Source organism: Hippocampus comes, unplaced genomic scaffold, assembly GCF_001891065.2.
Source record: "Hippocampus comes isolate QL1 unplaced genomic scaffold, H_comes_QL1_v1.1 scaffold150, whole genome shotgun sequence".
NCBI lineage: Eukaryota > Metazoa > Chordata > Actinopteri > Syngnathiformes > Syngnathidae > Hippocampus > Hippocampus comes.
This window is the reverse complement of record NW_017805496.1, coordinates 2,255,598-2,274,402: the sequence shown is the minus strand read 5'-3', so window position 1 is coordinate 2,274,402 and position 18,805 is coordinate 2,255,598. Positions and strand designations below refer to the sequence as shown.

Below are 18,805 nucleotides of genomic sequence, written 5' to 3'. Positions count from 1 at the left end.
AATATGTACAGTGTGTTTTCAATGTATTTATTTATTTTTTATTCCAAATACTGTACCCCAAATTGTTGAAACTCTTGCCACTGCTTCAAGCATTGAAGCACTATTTCGTTTCTAGAACTTTAAAAATGGTACAAACATTGTATTCGGTGAAATAAAAATGTTAATTTGTGGTTTGTATCCAAGTTTTCAACAATGTTGACATAATTTGCAGTCAGTGTGCCTTTCCATTACATTTATTTAGGTTTCAAGTCAATTTTTGTGAATTCATCGTGATTTGGTAGAATCAATCAAAATGATTTTTTTTTTTTAACCTGAAACATCAAAAGAATTTTGATCAAGACCGATTTGCATGATCTAAGAAGCAAAATCAATAAACACAAAAATAATGATGCTTGAATCACACTGGGGGAAAATTTTTTTTTTTTAACCTGAAACATCAAAAGAATTTTGATCAAGACCGATTTGCATGATCTAAGAAGCAAAAGCAATAAACACAAAAATAATGATGCTTGAATCAAAACACACACACACACAACAAATGGTGACGATGCGTGTGTGTGTGTGTGTGTGTGTGTGTGTGTGTGTGTGTGTGTGTGTGTGTGTGTGTGTGTATCAAATGACAGCTGATTTGACAAACAGTAGGTAGTTATAAAGGAGCAATGTTACCTGTGAGGTGAAGAGCAATCCTTTTAAAAAGACAAAATAAATGCTTTTTGTGCTTTCCTCCGGGTGCGATTAGACGTGTGACATTGCTCAGGGTGCATGTATTTTTATTCGACTTCTCATGATGTGCAAGGGCCATTGAATGTCAGTCTGCCCTCAATAGCATCATGCTGCGAGCTTCTGTCTGCACGTTGAGCTGAACAGATTCGTGTGGGGAAGGGTCCCTCGTATAGTCAAATATTTACCATCCATGCATCCAGTAGATCATGATATGAATGAGATACGATGGTGAAGGTTTCCCTCTGAAGTCTGCCCGTAATTAGAATTGTTTTACATTTAAAATGAAGCGGTGGCACTATTTTTTTTAAAAAAATCAGCTTTAACTCACTCTGGGATGGAACAATATTTCTTATTTTGATTTTTTTTTTAAATGACGATGGTGACAGACATTATGAAAATGTATCATTCTTGCACGAAATACCCTTGTCCCCAAAACATTTTTTAGTAACTTGAAAGTGACTGAAACGCACCGGTACTCAAAACACTTTTTTTTTTTTTTTAAATAAATTGATTTTACTCGCTGTGGCGTCACAATGTTCTCATCCATCCATCTTTAATTATTGTCACCAAAAAAGTAAAAAAAATCAAAATACAGAGTGCGGCTCATTGTCTCCCAGTGTCTCCTGTGGCAACATGCATGCCATCCATGGATGAACACGTTTCATGCTCCCTCAGCCACGTCATGCGACGCATTTTCAACCTGTCAGCTTCCATGAGCCTTTCAGTCACCAGGGACGCTCTTTCACATACTTTGATGATTGCCGTGATTGCAGGTCTACTTTGGCTTTGTGTTGCGACACAAGATAAATGCAGTTATTATCATTATTTTTTAATATAATGGCCTGTCAGTGGAGATACATTTTGGTTCACGTGTAGCTCGCTCCCTTCTGGCAAGGTGGCGCTTGAAAGTTGGACTGTCCTACTTTTATACTGCAGTGAGACCAACATCAATGGACCAACATAAAGACCAGTTATGTTTCTTGGAAAACACAAAAATCTTGACTAAAAATTGTTCAAATCTCTGTCTTATCACTCCCAACTTGGGTGTCTTCACAAGAGGGAGGTAGAAATGTTTGCAGATGAGTGATTCTTGTGAGGTGGTTTTTTTTTTTTCTTTTGGTGAGTTTCACAGCTGAATAGGCCGTGGTCAGCCGAGGTGAGTTCAGTTGACCCTGGGGTCACGAAGAGACAATGGCCAGTTGGGCCTCTATAGGAAAAACAAAACAGGGACCCCCGGGTTTACGGCCCCTGATGTGGGAGGAGCTTAACCGTGCTAGGCCGTTTAGAAAGAAGGTCCAGAAACGGGCAGAGGGGATGCGTCTCAAGTCAAGGCTTGAATGTCACTGTGACGTGTGCTTTGAATCGTCTTGCACAAATGAACTTGCGACTAGTTTGTTTTGATTCACTGGAAAAAAAAAAAAAAAAACAGGCTGAAATGCTCTTTCTTCAAAAACTGCTCCAAACCCATTTCGATCAGTCCAAGTATTGTTTGTACTGATTGAAGAGGAGGGGAGGGCTCTTCTAAGACTGGCCGTATGCTTTTATCTGGCCCCATGGGACGATGTGAAGTCTCAAAGCTGCCTGGTGCCCCCACCCCCATCTCACTTCCATGCGGAAGAGCTGGTCGAACGAGTGGCTTTGTGTGGGGAGTCGGGGGGGGGGGGTTGGTGGTTGGCTTGGGGTGGAGGCAGGGGGGGAGCGTGACCTCAGTTGAGAAACTAGCAAGAGGAGAAGACCGTTTTGTCGAGTGAAAAGCAGATGTGGCTAAAACACTCACACTCTGTACTTGTGTAGAAGTGCAGACACTTGCGCAAAAAAAACACAAATAAATGAAAAAAAACAGCACTCTGCTTCAAGTACAAGTGCTGATTCAACTCCTTAACTTAAGTCAAAGTTCATAAGTATGGACTCCAAAATGTACTGAAGTGCAAACGGTACAATGTATTGTCACCGCCAATTACATATGTGTTCGGACACAACAGAAAAAAAAAATGGCCACAAAATAGTTTCTTTTTTTTATCAACTCGTATCGTGCTTGTACCGAGAAGCAAAAGAAACAAAACACTGGACAAAGCTGAAAAAAATAGCTCCTTTTTTAAACAGCTTTCTTTCAACTTCTTTAGCGAATGACAATGATTCCTCCAAAATGCACCTGACCCATATGCGTTTTTGTCAGATTGACCGAGAATTTTTTTTTTGAAGGTTTTAGGTGGGCAGATGACGCCACACATTCGCCATAAATCATTTTTTGGAGCAGGCAACAGCAAACATTTCTCTGAAATAAGGAAGGCCATCGATGGAATATCCCTCTTGTCTTATGCTGCCCTGTTTCGTGTTCCTTCCATGTGCATGTTTCATCAGCCTTTGAAGGTCCTAAAAGATCTCAAGCACTCGATCAAGATTTCAACTGCAGTTAGTTGGCTTTCTCGTGACATCTTTTTCACTTGGTTTTGTTACCCGTGGAGGTTGGGGAAAAAAGGCAACGAGCCTAGTAAGAAGTAGACGGTGCATAATTTCGCATTCAAATGTCGGGAGCCCGAAGTGCAAGTGTGAAAAGTCTTGAAGGGAAAAAAAGTTACTTCCCACAACTGGTGTGGCGTGTACTAGTCGGGGGCCGCTTCCTCTGCCAGTTGACAACATTACAGTCCAATATTTAGTTTGTTAGTTCCCTCTGCTGGACGGTTCACAGACTGTGTTGTTGACGGACCTGGAGCTTACTCGGCTCTCGCTGAAAAGCTTTTCTGAGGAATCAGTCCATTTTTCTAAAGTCTGTAATATCCGTTTGGAGGGTAAAAAGTCAATGATCTGACATTTTCCATTTCGTTTGACCGCTGAAGGTGTCTTCGGTTTCATGGTGGGCGACGGGGGGAGGGGGGGGGGTCGGGGGTCGTGACTGACTTTGTCAGGAAGCCGCTATAAAAAGCTCGCTTTCAGTCTTTCTTTGCAATGGCGTTGCAAGGCCTCTTTGGCTGTTCCTCCCTCATAGCTTCGTGTTTTAAAGTGACGAGATCCGAATTCTCGAATCCCAGGCCGCAGGAAGGGCTTCGCATTGTTCAAAGTGCAAAATTGCCCCAGCCTACAAAGTATGAATGACTCCAGATCTGAATTGAGGTTTTAAGTAAATTAACTCTTGCAAGTGACAATGGACAACTGTACCGTCACATCTCTACACATCTTAAACAAGAAATATGTATAACATTTGTGTTTCTAAACGAGCATATTGTGCTTTAATGCTAAATACTGTTTAAATGACAATCATCACCCTCCTTAAATGATGGCCTGGGTCTTTTTTTTTTCAGAAAACATGAAAAAAAATAGATTTGATTCAAATGTATTATGAATCGTATTTCATAGGTAGAAATGAATAGATCTGTTTCACAGAGGATGGAGCTGATGTTAGCAGAGGTTACAAACATTTCCACAGGTTGCTCAAGGAAAAAAAAAACAATTATCATTCTAGTCAGAATATGACTCAGGCCATTATTTTAAGCGGCTGAGGAAAGTGAATTTACTTTTCGGGATGTTTTCACTTTCTTTTGTAGTTGTATTATTTTATTATGTTACATGTAAAGTGCTTTGTTCCAGCTGCAGCTGATATGAACTGCGTGAGTTATTGTAATTCTGTACATCCATTAAAACTGGACAAAGTGTCCTAAAGTCCAGGGCGGCACTTTAGCACATCCGCCTCACAGTGCAGATGTGCAAGGTTCGATTCTGGCTCCGGCATTCCTGTGTAGAGTTTGCATGTTCTCTGCTTGGGTTTTCTCCGGGTACAGTACTCACCGGAGTACCTCCCACCTTCCAAAAAACATGTATGGCAGGTTAATGGAACACTCAAAATTGTCCCTACGTGTGATTGTGAGCGCGAATGGTTGTTTGTCTGTGTGCCCGTGATTGGCTGGCGACCGGTTGAAGGTGTACCCCGCCTACTGCCCAAAAACAGATGGGATAGGCTACAGAACACCCGCGACCCTCCTGAGGATAAGCGGATTAGAAAATGGATGGATGGATGTCCTTAAGTCTGAAGCTGAAACATTTTAAAATATAAAGTTGATGTAAATTAAAATGCTGCTGTCTTGTGAATGGATTAAACACAGCTCCAGTCAAAAGTTGTGAAACACCTTCGAATAGAATCAAGTTTATTGCCATTTGTCCAAGTTAAATACAAGGTTAAAAACATGTACAGTGGAATTTGTTGTGTGTGTCCAAGAGTTGAGAAACTAACAAATTAACAAATAAGCAATGTGTACTCAAGACAGGAGCTTCAAATTCAAATGGTCGAAACACATTAAGAGGTAAAAAAAAAAAAAAAAATTCTTGAGAATGCATAGCTGTGAAGTGAAAACCATTCCAGCCCGGAAAGCCTCATCCACATCATCGAAAATACCAAGGTGTGCAAAGCAAAAGGTGCTGACTTGAAAAGACTCTAAATTATAAAACATTCTGTTTTGATTCACTCATTCCCAAATAATTCCATTCACAATGATTTAAATATGTAATCTACAATTCAGGAAATGTTTAAATAATGGAGGAAAAGAATGAATTAGAGGGTGTTTCCAAACTTTTGACTGGCACTGTATTCTACATTCATCAAGTTTACTCAAAGCAAATTATTTCGTTTTCCAATTCATCTTTTCTTTTTGAATAGACAAGTAGTTAATGTACTGTTAATCCAGAAGTGTTTCATTGGATAAGATTTTCATAATGGAGTGAAATATTGTACAAGCCCTTCCGGCTTCGTTCCCTATTTGTTTTTGTTTGTTTGCTAAACAAACAAACAAAAACAAATAAATGAATCCCATCCAAGAAATTTGTGTGTTATTCTCACGAGACATAAACAAACATTTAAGAAGCAACAAGTCAATTATTCGATGCACGATGCTGCTTTTCGTTTCGTTTAAACGTGGCTAAAAAAACAAAAACATAACAAAAGAAAAAAACCCACAAAAAAAAAAAAAAAAAAAAACTATATTTAAAAAAACAAAAACAAAACAGCGCTCTTGGTATTGTCCGATGCTGCAGATGATCCATCTCGTCCATGAAATCCCGGTTGGGTTCAACTAAACGCGTCGGCTGTTGTCCTTTATACAAATAAATGAATCCCATCCAAGAAATTTGTGTGTTATTCTCACGAGACATAAACAAACATTTAAATGATTCAAGAAGCAACAGGTCAATTATTCGATGCACGATGCTGCTTTTCGTTTCGCTTAAACGTGGCTAAAAAAACAAAAACAAAGCAATAGATAAAAATCCACACACACAAAAAAAAACTATATAAAAAACAAAACAAAAACAAAACAGCGCTCTTGGGATTGTCCGATACTGCAGATGATCCATCTCGTCCATGAAATCCCGGTTGGATTCAACTAAACGCGTCAGCTGTTGTCCTTTATAATGTTTGAAGTTAGAAAATGATGACGAGCCTTTTTTTCTCCCCCTCGCAGGTTGCCCAAAGGCGGCCGAGATGCAGTGTCTTGTGCTCGCAGCGGTTCTGTCGGAAGTACCGTAGTGGATGTATGCAAATGTGGGAGAGTTGGGGGTTGTAGCTCCATATTTACGTTGAGTGGGAGCCGCCCTTCATTGAGCCACATGGTTCCCAACTGGCCGCCTTCGCGCCACTTTCCTGCGCCCGCAATCTTCTTCAAGCGGCGCATCGGGACCGCACGTTCACTCGCAATCAGCGCCAGTCACGTCTCGTCCTTCGTTTTTGGCTCTCCGCGGGTCCAAAAGTTTGCGGAATTGTTGCGCGTTTCGTCCGCTTTTGTCTGCGACGGCGGAGTGCACGCCAGTCCAGAGCAAGTAGCGAAGATGGTGGATTTCGGCTGGTGAGTGTCTGTCGAGCGCGTGTCTATCCGCGAGGAAGTCTGCTTTGGGCTGTTTTTAAGTCTTTGGCTTGAGATGGGCAATGTTCCGCAAGTGTATCTGGTGTTTAGCGCGAGCATCTTACGGCTGTGGTGGTTGAAAAAAAAGCAAAGCGTTTGGCGCAAATTCTGTTTGGGCGACAAAACAGTGTAACATGAGGCGCATGGCAGCCCCCTCAGCTTCCACCATTGAGGGAATGAGGGAGATTTGAAAAGCTGTCCCGAGCTATCGTCGCTACGCTTTCGCAACTACTTCAAACTGCTAAGCACTCGGTAGAAGTGAGTTTAATACAAGGGCGGCGATGTTGTACTTTTACCAGCAAGTGGTGAAAATGCGGCGAATTGGCTGGCCAATTTCGAGTGCAGTGGCGTGTGAGTTAAAGTGCCCCCAGAACAAAGCAGTAGCACATGGGGCAGGCTTAAGGCCGCGCGCTTTAGCTTGCTAGCTTAGCAGCCTCAACATGCCCCAACTCCAGTTCGAACCGAAGCCGTTCCAACTCAAACTGTGGACCGTCAAACACGCATCGCGTTGTTTGTTGCCCCCATCACCGTAGAAAAGTTTAAAACAGTAGGTTTATTAATTTAATGGGCGTGTTTGTTGTCGGGCTAGCTAACGTGTAACATCACATTTCGTAATAGAGCCCAAGCCCGACTTTTAAAGCGCGAACTATTTGGTTCCAAAACTTGGTCTCTCCTTTTCCACATCAGCTGAGATGGATGTCGATAAGATATCTCGCGCAAGATGCAAGCGTCACCATTTTGAGCATGTTTTCGTCGTGCTAACGCCAGCTAGCCGCGGCTAAGCTAACCCTCCTCCAAGCAGCGCAGCACACAGCTGCCCGTTCTCCGCGCTGGCGGCGGGGCTTTTGTGTTGGAAAGGGATTCGAAAGCACAACACGCGCGACAGAGACTCCGAATGAGACCACACACGGCCACAGCTCTCATGGTACGTTCGGGTGGCGTCAGTTGAGAGCTATTTACGCTGAGGTTGGCGCACTTCGGGCGCCATGTTAAAGACGGTGGGGGAGGGGTGCACAGCACTCCCCGCGCACGCGCTCCCGTCGAGCCCAAAAGACGCGACTCGCAGATTTGAGCCGCTCATTCATTTTGTCCCAAATAAACAACTTGCTTATAATTGTGCTCACGACGTTTTGGACAAGTATGATCAGAAGTAGCTTTGTAGAGCACATGCGGCTCATTTGTACCTGTTGTTGAAGCGATCCTCACGTACCCTGTGTGTTTTTCTTCCAGGGCCACTCTGGAGTGGAAGCAGCACCACCACGAGCTCGTTCCGACCAAGACCCCGATCAGTCTGTGTATTGTCAAAGTGCTTACAGTGCAGGTAGTTCTGTGCAATACCTACTGCAGTGGAGGCACTTAAAGCAATCTTCAGACACGTGTGTCCAGTCGCCCTCATCTTGCATGTGTCTTTTGCAGAACTGTCTTTGTGCTAAGGTGCATCTAGTGCAGATAGTGAAATAGACTAGCACCTACTGCCCTAAGTGCTCCTTCTGGCATAAGGGGCTGTGATATGCGCCACCAGACCAATCCTAATTTCTAATTGGGCTCAAATGTCTTGCAGTTCTCTGCTAGTTTTGCATAGTTGCACTACAAGAATAGATGAGTTGTGCAAATCTATGCAAAACTGATGGTGGCCTGCTTGCTCTCCACCTGTTTGGATCTTTGGTTTTTGGATGTGGCATCCCCAGAAATCTCAACTCGCAATAAATGCTTTCTTGTGCCGAGTGCAATGGCAGAATTGTTTTCTAGGTCTCCTCAAGATGCTCCGTGGGTTCAGCAGTACTAAAGTGCTTATAGTGCAGGTAGTGCTCTTTTTCAATCTACTGCAATGTAAGCACTTGAAGTATTTCTAACTTAGCAGACTCATTTTGGAATGCAACACGCGCGTGTCCAGCGATCCGAAGTTACGCTGATCATCGCCTGGTCAGTTTTGCTGGTTTGCATTCAGCTTTAACTGGTGTTTGCTGTGCAAATCCATGCAAAACTGACTAGGTGGATGAAATATCACTTTGGATTTTGTGGGATTCTCACCATACTTTGTTCATGTGCTTCTATGAACATGGCTTACAACGCAGATTTGTGGAGGTGTCCCTTCTTGTGCAGGTGGGGATTAGTAGCAATGCTATATATTTTGGCGGTATTGCACTTGTCCCGGCCTGTATCAGAATGAGGATATGGCCACACAGACCTGAACTGTGATCCCAACTGCTCCTCATTCGTCACGTGATGTTTTGATGTGACCTTGAACAGTTGAACGCGGATGCAAGTGGCACAATGTTTTGTATGTGTGCTCATGTGAATAAAAATGGTTAAAATTGTTCTGTTTTGTTTGACTTTGTCATTACTCTGACATAATGATCAGAGGTCACTATAATATGGTTTGCCAACTAATACTTGTGCTGACCTCCGCCCCCCTTCGTCTCTCAGACAGATTTTCTCGTCCAGTTGAATTGTCGAGGTCTGCATTCACCTACAAGTGTAGTTGAGAATGCACATCACGTTGCATACAAATTGCTTCAAGAAAAAAAAACTGCCTGTTGATTTAAGTCGATGTTTTGGAAACTACTTCAGAAGGGGGGGGGGAGCGCGGCGGAATGTCGTTGCACTTTTCATCCAGTAGGTGGTGACGTCGCACCGTCGGCCACCACTCAGCTAAAGAGTGAGAGCAGGTAACAGGAACCGCCTCCGCTAACTTGCAATGCGTTCCATTTGAAGACACGCCACTCGCACAGCTGTAACTTTGTATGCGAATGGATGTAAGCCCTCTTCAATCGGCTCCTTGACATTGCCTCCCCGAAAAGTTGCCATGTAGTCGGGGCACACCTGAGCGGAAAGCGACACTCCGAACTGCTTTTAAGCAAACACTTTTCTCTACTTGTACGATGTGGATGAGCCGCGCTTTTCTGCTGGCGAGTTTGTTCGCCGTTTGCTTTGGAAACCCGCACAAATGCGACGAAGTGCGCAAAGTTTTTCACCTCCGGCAAATTGGACCGAGCCAGATGCTGCCTTTAAATCCCAGGCCAGGTATGTGCGAGCTTCACGGGCTCGGCGAACGCTTTTGAACGGACACTGAGCCATTTAAACTCACTACCGTGTTTGCATTCGGATGTACGGTTTCCACGATATTAGCGCTTGTCACTGACTGCATGGTTTGCTGTCAACCTGTCATTTTCCAACGCTCAAAGCTGTTTGTCCGTAATCGGACGTCTTGTGTGTGGTATCTATCGGTGTAAATAAATTGCAAATATTACATTGCCATTGATTAAACGTATCCTCATGGGCCATCATTGAAACGTTTATTGTCCATACGATCATGTACATTAAAAATAACGTTACTGTACTGCAAAGCGTCTGGACGAATTGGAAAGCGTTATGTTGTTGGAACTCGCTTTTTTTGGAAGGATAAACGCGCAGTGATTTGGTCAATGAGGCTTCAGTGAAAGCTGTCTTCATATTCCTAATGAAGCTTCAAATTTGAACTGGATACAAAAGCTGACATGCATTTTAGTCTACATATTGACCGACAACTTGCTGCTTCCAAACGTCACAACATTTCCCTTTCACACTCATATGTTGTGGTAGCACATTCAAATGTCAGAACAAGCCTCAAAACTCAATTTCAAACCTGCACTGACATTATTTTAGCTCAAAGATGCCGGATTAGCAGAATTGCAGCCTAAAAAAAAATCCGCGTGATATGTAGCTATATCATTTGGTAACTCCTGGGACATCACCACTTCAGCTGAAAGCACACCTGCTAAAACATAAACTGAGTGCCTTTGCGAAGACCAATTGCAATTGGAAACATAGAAGATGGACAACATTTTCTTGATGACGATTTCATCAAATATCAGATATACTTGTGAAATGCAGAGCAAGTTGAGTGTGAGCTGGAAATGAAGTGCCATAAATTCCAAGAGTCCAAGAGAGATGATTTCGGTTTCCCCCAGATTATGAAAAAGTGAACAATGAGAATTTTTTTTTTTCCACAGTGTATACGTGCGTGTAGCATCAGATGAAACCAAGCAGAAATATAGATGAGCACCGATTTCATGTTGTTGTGGAACGTGGTGAAATTCCTCCACGTCTGCCCTCACATCACATTGAACCTCACATGTAGTTGATGGTCTCTCTTCACTCTGTCTCAACATGCCCGAGGACCATTTGTAGGGCTTCGGCTCGCTTTCAAGATGTTCCAGTTGTCCTGCAAGGGTGCACCGCAGATTGTTGATGTTTGATTGTAGTGGAAAATCTGACACATCAGTCTGTGGCGTGATAATGGCACTTTTATCACAAAATCAAGATGTTTGGGTTTTCTTGCTCCAGTCAGTGTTTTTCTCCACATCACATTAGCCCTTATGCTTGTACAATTTTGCTGTTCATCCTCTTTTGACCTTTTTTTTTTTAAAAATCTCACTGTTAATGCAACCCCCACCCCCTCCAATTTATATAATTTCGATTGTTTCGATTGAAATATGAGCTAAAATCTTTTCTGGTGAACTTAATTTACTTTCTCTGAACTTTTAAATTTACATGTCCAACTCGTCCAATGTTTCAGTACTTGTTGCACAACTTGCTGTTGAACAAGCAGTTTGAACAAGAGTTACAATTCACAAGGTGTGCTGTTTGTTTATTTCCCAAACGATCAAATTTTCCGGCATTCTGTGGATTCCACATTCTTACCGTATCTGCGTTGCAATCTACCGATGACTCGAAGCTCAGTGGCCACTTCCCTCTGAGACCATCCAGTATGAAGACCTGCAATGGGCGACATACAATACTGGTGATCACTTGTGAGGAGTCATCTTGGTCTCATGATGTCACAATGCTGTTCCAATTACAATTGTCCGTGAACCAGGAAATCTTTTGCAGCTCCATGGCATCGAGCACCTTCTTGTGAATTTAGCAGCTCTGCTCCTCATTAGAGAAGAGCAAGTTGTCCAAAAAGTACGGAAACGTTCAACAGTTTGATCAAAGTTTGCACCAAAGCGTGGATTTTGTCTGCACGCTCGAACTTCCTCGCCCATTCCCAAAAATATGCAAGTGGGGTTAATTGAGGACTCCAAATTGTCCAACCGTTCACTATCACATTCAAACCGACGGTTAATTCGATTTGCACATATAAACCCGGAGCCTTATGAATGTCAAAGCTTCAAAACTCACAGTCATCTTCTTGGCAATGAACCAACAAAACCATTTAAAAAAAGGCTTTACGCAATATGAACAATTGGCCAATGTCGATTCTGATATATTGCCTTATGTCCCAGGCTCCGATCTTCAAGTGTGCAGGTCTAAAAGCCAGACCTGTTGCACCAAAAAGATGGAGGAGAGGTACCAGGTTGCCGCGCGGAGGGACATCGAAAACCTCCTTCAGACCTCCAGCTCCAGTTTGAAGTTTCTCATCTCGCGCAACTTGGCTGCTTTTCAAGGTAAGACTCAGCTGCTCAGACGGCATTCCCTGCCGAGGTGTTAAACGGAGGGGATGAGGGCGCTTTGAAAACAGAGCGTTGGTGCGACTGTGCGTGCAGCGAGGCCACTCTTCAAAGCAAACAAGAGCATCTGTCCTCCTTCCGCGACCGCCAGTCCGCTCTGATGTGGAGATCAGGCTGTTGACAGAGCCCCGCGAGGCCTTCGCTAAACTGCGTCCGAGTTAAAACTTATTGCACGACGCGGGCAGTGGAGCTGTCACATCTCAGACCAGTCGGCGTGGATTACTTTTGTCAGGTTTGGCTCTGGAAACACTTGCGAGTGGATGTTTAGGGAATACATTTGAGACAAATGATGACTAATCCTGCCTTCCTGTCTGTTGTTATTGCATCTTAATAGATATAACAAGATAGCATCTTGCCTACTGATGCCTTTCTGCATGTTCACAGTTAATGACGCGAGAGCGGTTTCCATTCAAGACCGAAGCGGCCCTGAAACAAACAAAACTCAGGCCGAGTACAGCTGTGACAAACCAAGCAGCTACCATAGAGGGATTTTTGTCTCCAGTGTATGGAAATAACCTCCCAAAATATGCTGTGACCTAAATAACAACTACAATATGAAACAGACTGTCTGGGGAGTTGGGAGGAGAATCAAAGTGGCCCTTTCACACTGCACTTAGCAACCGATCCATTCATTGCGAATGTGCTGTCGCGGCATAACGGAACAATCCTACGCTGTGCGATGAGGCGGATGCTTGACCGTCCAAATTTTGCAAAATGTCCATTTGGATGATGGGGAAGATGGCGAGTGGCTTCCGCCTTACAGGCAACAATCTTCCTCTGTGCGAGAAATCCTGGATGAGATGTTCTCCCATTTATCCTGATACCTCTCATATGACATCAGATGAGCTTATGACCTCAGTGAGCCGCTGCAGAGATAGCATCAAGACAATTTACTTTAGCAGTGCCTCTCCGTGGGCGGCCCGGTGGTCCAGTGGTTAACCCCGTTGACCTCACAGTGCAGAGGTCGTGGCTTCGATCATGGTTCCGGCCTTCCTGTGTGGAGTTTGCATGTTCTCCCCGGGCCTGTGTGGGTTTTCTCCGGGTACTCCGGTTTCCTCCCACATTCCAAAAACATGCGTGGCAGCCTGATTGGGCACTCCAAATTGTTCCCAGGTGTGATTGTGAGCGAGACTGGTCGTTCTTCTGCGTGTGTGCCCAACAATTGTCTGGCAACCGGTTCAGCCTTTTGCCCGAAGACGGCTGGGATAGGCTCCAGCAACCCCCGCGACCCTTGTGAGGATAAAGCGCATCAGAAAACGGATGGATGTATGGATGGAGTGCCTCTCCGTTTTTAAACATGCACAGTTATCCTTTTCAAATTTAGAGCAGAGTCGGGCTCGATTGCGGTGTTTTTGTTGCGGTTTGATACGGAAGGACTCTGTTTTTATTGCCATTGTGCCTACTGAAGCAGTAAAATTCAGCTAAGCCATGCACAATGTTTGGAAAATAATTTTGGGTCAGTGGCAAATACAAGTACAGTATTACATATTTGGGGCAGTAGTGAGATGAATTCGTGTTTGGAGCTTTGTGGGAACGTGGCAAACTCCAAATAGACTCGAGTATTTGTGTGACTACAGCGATGCTCACAGATGATTATTTGATCATGCATTGCTTTATAGTTATTGCCAATATTTATTTTGTGCATTGTAAAATAAACCACACCCACATTATCACCAACTGAATTCTTTGACAAAACCTTTTTCTCTCCCCTCCCCCACGTTGTGTTTGTTTAATCTCTTGAAAAAGTGTGAATGTGCCAACAGGCGTCTTACGCTGAGATGGCAGCGAGTGTGCGCTCCTGCCAAACCAAACCCAAGTTCCCTGTCAACAACAACTCTCAACAAACACTGGCAGCTGCTTCCGTCAAGCTGCGCTGTACAAGCCGGCAGCTGACTCAGATCATCTTTTAAATTCACACTTTGGTGTCAGACAACTGCTCCAAAATTAAAGGTTTAGTCTTTCCGAATGAGCAGCGCGACTGGCGAGCACGTCGGACGACTGGTTAGCACGCCCGCCTCACCGTGCGGAGGTCAAGGGTTCAAATCCGACGTTTTTTTTTTTTTTTTTTTTTTTTTTTTTTTCCCCCCCTGCTAATGGGTGAACATAAAAGAAATGCAAGGCAAGCACCGAATCTCTTTCCGAACCAACTCAACGACGCTGAAGTGATGTCGGTGAACTGCGTCTTCTTCATGTGCGAGTATGGTTTTTCTTTTCAACTGTCAAACAGTTCAACATGTGATTAAAAACATGTTTTTTTTCCCCCGCGGTTGACACATTTTCAGGGCAAGTTACAGAGCTGAAACAAGCTGTTTTATCTAGTTTTCCGACACACATTGTTGCCGTGCCAGCGGGCATGGTGAAACTTGGGAAAAAAAACCCCACACACAAACAAACCTTTTGATTCAGTTTCAATTGATTGGCAGCCGGTACTGTATTTAGAGACACACCAATACAAAGGAGTGCATACACAGACAGGACAAGGCTAATGTAGCCATTTGCTCGGCAAAGCCTTCAATTAGGCACCTTCAAATGACACGGCTGATGGGAAAGAGCTACAAAGAAATAAGAAGAAAGGGACACAAGATGTGCGGAGATTAAAAACAACAACAACAACAACAACAATAATAAACAAACCAAAGTGCCATTTAAAATGTATTTTTCCAGGGAGGGACTGTGCTTTTGTCTGTAATGGCTATGAAAGCTTCAAGGGCATGTTTTCGAAAAATGCTCAATATGTTAAAAATAAAGAGTAACAAAAAGCACATGAGCTGCTAATTAAACGCGTGGCTTCAAAGCGCGACTGATCTCGTTGCAACGCTTCGTTACATTTTTCTCACTTCTTCAGAGCAAGTTGCCACAGCGTCTTGCTATCTCATCCCGAAACCGACTTGGGCACTGCCTTTCAAGTCAGCTCACAGCGTAAAACACGTGTCCGGGCAACTGGGATGGTGAAAAATGAAAAGACCGAGACCAAGTCGTCGACGGCCTTTTCAGCTTCTTTCCCAGCAAATGACTTTATCTCCTCTCGTCTTCTGTCTAAAAGTCTCTCAGGATGGAATGTTTTCATTTGCTGGTTTCTGCATAGTGCGTGCGCACACACACACACACACACACACACACACACACACACACACACACACACACACACACACACACACACACACACACACACACACACAGCTTGCTGAGGCTGGCTTCAAGAAAGACCTCCCGACCCCCACCGCCACCCTCTGCAGTTTTGTCCTCCATCCATGACAACCAAACTGTTCCATTTTAGCTGCATGCCAGGCAGGGGGCACATAAAACTTGGGGACATAAACCACTCTGAGTCAGTTGTTGAGATCCTGAGGACCACGGGTTCAAAAGAATGCTCTTATAAAGTTGTCAATTGGACACATAAATTGGGTTAGGGTTCGGGTTCTGGAAAAATAGAGAGGATCATCGATTCCGAAAGGATTTGCTCGTGGAAAGGTTCGACATTTATTGCATCAAGACTCATAAAGCTCATAAATGTGGTTTTCATTTTGGGTGCAGAAGGGCGAGTACAGACACCAGCTATCGGTATCGGCATTTGGATACAGTATCGGGTTTCGTGGAAGCTGCTGATACCAGCCACCGATACCGACCACAGATTAAATTAAATTATATATATCAAAAGCACTACAAGTATTGGCACTCAGTATCAAAGAGTGGATACCTGTACCAGTATCGGCCTGAAAAAAAAAATGGGACAGAACACCCCTAATTTTGTCTCTTTCAATTTACTTGTAATTTGAACCTTTCTTTTTCCACAATGGCTTGATCATGAAATATGAAGAATAACGATTTCAGAAATCACTGCCCAAGTTTGAGTTTGCAAAATCCAATATGCTGTACTGTACTTTATTTTCCACGTGGGGGAAATTAAGGAACCGCTATCCATCCATTAAGCACAATTTAGAGTCTCCAATAAATCGACCATGGATGTGGGACTAAACTACAGTACCCCCCTGCCCCCCATCACCCCCCCCCCCCAAAACAAAAACAAAAAAACACAAGCACAAGGATAACATGCATTTCCTTATATTGTATTGTTTTGTATTGTATAATATTGTATTATATTATATTCGCCCAGTCAGGCTTGGCCAATAAGCGATCCAATAGAAGCAGCATGTGCCCACCATTTTGTGGTTTGTTTATTGACTCGTCACAAAGGGATTCATTTCACAAAGGTCTCTTGATGTGAACTTTCATGGTGTGTTGCAATTACAAATCATACTCCGAAACGCGTGTTTGCTTACTGACTCTAAAAGGGACCTGCTGCTTTGAAATCTTATGAATAGAAAACGAGTCTGGATTGTGTTGGGCCCATAAAGGAGATGGCGGTTTGTTGTCTCACGTGTTGCCGGACAAAAAACAACTAACCAAAAAGAAAACAAAACTTATATAACTTAAGTTATACAAATAAAAATGTTTTTATACAGCATGATATGGATTTGGTCTGTTATAACGACTTTGGTTCAAGACTCAATATTACTGCCAACATGCTTTGGGTGCAAGAGTTTGGTAGGAGGCGCTCGGGTGAACGGACACGCAGACGAAGGACGAGGAATGTCTTCATCCAGTGTTTGCTTTTGTTCGCAGCTCTCGCCACGCTCGCTGCCGTTTTTATTTTTAGCCTGACCCGAACCATGTCCAAAAATAAAACGAATAGAAACCATACCACGCAGGGACAATAGCTTATGATTCAAAACAATGACAACTATTTCTATATTGCCAATGTTTTAGTTTAGGTTGGTTTCCGAAAAGAATGTCTGGAGTGGCATTACCCGAACCCATTCTTTCCCAACCTCTATTTAGCCACGGCACCCATTTTACATCAGAAAAATCTCACGGCGCACCACCAACTCAAATGGATCGACTCGCACAGGAAGCCATGATTCATTTCTGCTGTATGAGCGGCAACACGTGGATTCACAAGTTTATTGTATCTTCTGCCGTCGAAGAACATTTCATTGTTCCGTCTGCCACTATACATTGCTGGCATTGATAGATGAACCGAGATGTGTTAAATTAATTGATGCACGCCATTGTCATATTTATGAATGAAATACAATGCCGTCTACAAAACACACATCTGCCTGCGCCTGGATCAAAATCACCCAAATCACATTACACCACCTGCACCACAACTTAGACCTGCTTTCACCTGGTCTAAAGACGAGTCTATTATTCATGAGTGCCATCCATGCAAACAATCACTGGTGTGCATGGAATCATTCGTTTGAAAAGAGATTTGCCGCAAGAATAGCACTCACACCGACCCGGCTTGTTGAAAGACCAATAGTGGTGTATTTTGAATAGGTTGGGCACTGGGTGGATCGGTTTGAAATCCAGGTTTGACTCTCGCAGCTGCCCTGCGTACTTTTGTGACGGGACCTTTCATATGGCCGAATCTTTTGTTGTCACAATTTCCAAGCCGAGTGTGTGTGTGTGTGTGTGTGTGTGTGTGTGTGGGTGTGTGTGTGTGTGTGTGTGTGTGTGTGTACGCCCAGTCCAAAGCGGGGGCCCTCCTCAAGATTCCCACATGAATTTGGGCTCTGCTTTGTAGACGGTTGATCCAGGGGAGGACAGCGAGCGAAGAAGAATGAACGACTGATGGAGAGAAGGTTTGGGAGGATGCCAGATCCCATTGAAAGTCTTTGCACAGTGTTTGAAGTCAGAGGATGAGGATTTAGTGGGAAACGGGATTAGTCCGAGTCAATAGCCTTCAACAATCCAGCCGTTTGGGGTGCTTCAGAGAAACAAACTCGAGGAACCGTGGCGCTGCTTTCCCCCCTCCGTCTTCCAGCCACTTTTCTAATCATGTCGCTTAATGACATGCGGTCGTGCTTTTTATGTGCTTGTGTGCAAAAGCTCGTCGTGCAGCCCGCTTGATTTTTAGATCACAGTTTGCATTGCCACAAAAATCCAGAGCATGCAAATTGGAGCTCTATACTGTTTTTTTTTTCCTATAAATAACCCCGAAATGCCTAAAATCCTTTTGGTGTGAAAATTCCCCCAGAGGGTGTGTGTTTTACACATTTGTTCAGGTGTGTTGTTTAAACATTAACAATTTTTGTGATATGCGAGGCGTGATTCATGTTTCGTGGCTTCAGTAAACACTTCCAATCTGCACACGCACGCACACACACACACACACACACACACACACACACACACACACACACACACACACACACACACACACACACACACACACTAGTGAGACAACACTGTCCACTAATGTAGAGTTGCCACTTGTGGGGCCACCGTGTCCCAGCGCTACGTCGCACATAGCGTCCACACATTCACAAAGTCTACAAATATGCACTTTATTGCCACCCACTTCATGCTTGGTGATGAGCTCTAAAAATACACCCACTTTGTCAGCATTTTACATAGTTTGTGCCCCCGTGGGTGCGTTTGAAATGGAGATTTATAGCTGCCGGGGCTTGTCTTTAGGCCATTTTGGAAATGAGATGATGCATTGCTCCTAAACCATAACTGCATTTTTATGACAGGTTTTATGGCCCTTTTTGAGATTTACAGAGTAGTGCAATCTCATTTCTCCATGTCACATTGGTGCACTCGAGTAGACGGAGTTCCTAAAAAAAAATGTTTGTGGGGGGACAGCAAGGATCGAGCCGCCCACGCAAAACCGTGTCGACTTCATTTGGTGGTTGC

General features: G+C 43.7%; 1 protein-coding gene and 1 long non-coding RNA gene across 3 annotated transcripts in view; both read left to right on the top strand.

Moving 5' to 3' along the window:
* Window positions 1–6,176: 6,176 nt before the first annotated feature.
* LOC109519650 (uncharacterized) lies at window positions 6,177–8,927 on the top strand. The gene is made up of 2 exons (XR_002168997.1): window positions 6,177–6,551; window positions 7,839–8,927. It is a non-coding gene; the product is annotated as an uncharacterized LOC109519650 (long non-coding RNA).
* A 369-nt stretch (window positions 8,928–9,296) lies between these two features.
* The window catches only part of gpc5a (glypican 5a), a 72,773-nt gene continuing 63,264 nt past the window's right edge, over window positions 9,297–18,805 (top strand). For both annotated transcript variants that reach the window (XM_019876416.1, XM_019876417.1), the window contains exons 1-2: window positions 9,297–9,632; window positions 11,876–12,037. In XM_019876416.1, the coding sequence (XP_019731975.1) occupies window positions 9,491–9,632; window positions 11,876–12,037 (304 nt within the window). In that variant the 5' untranslated portion in view covers window positions 9,297–9,490. The remainder of the gene's footprint in view (window positions 9,633–11,875; window positions 12,038–18,805) is intronic.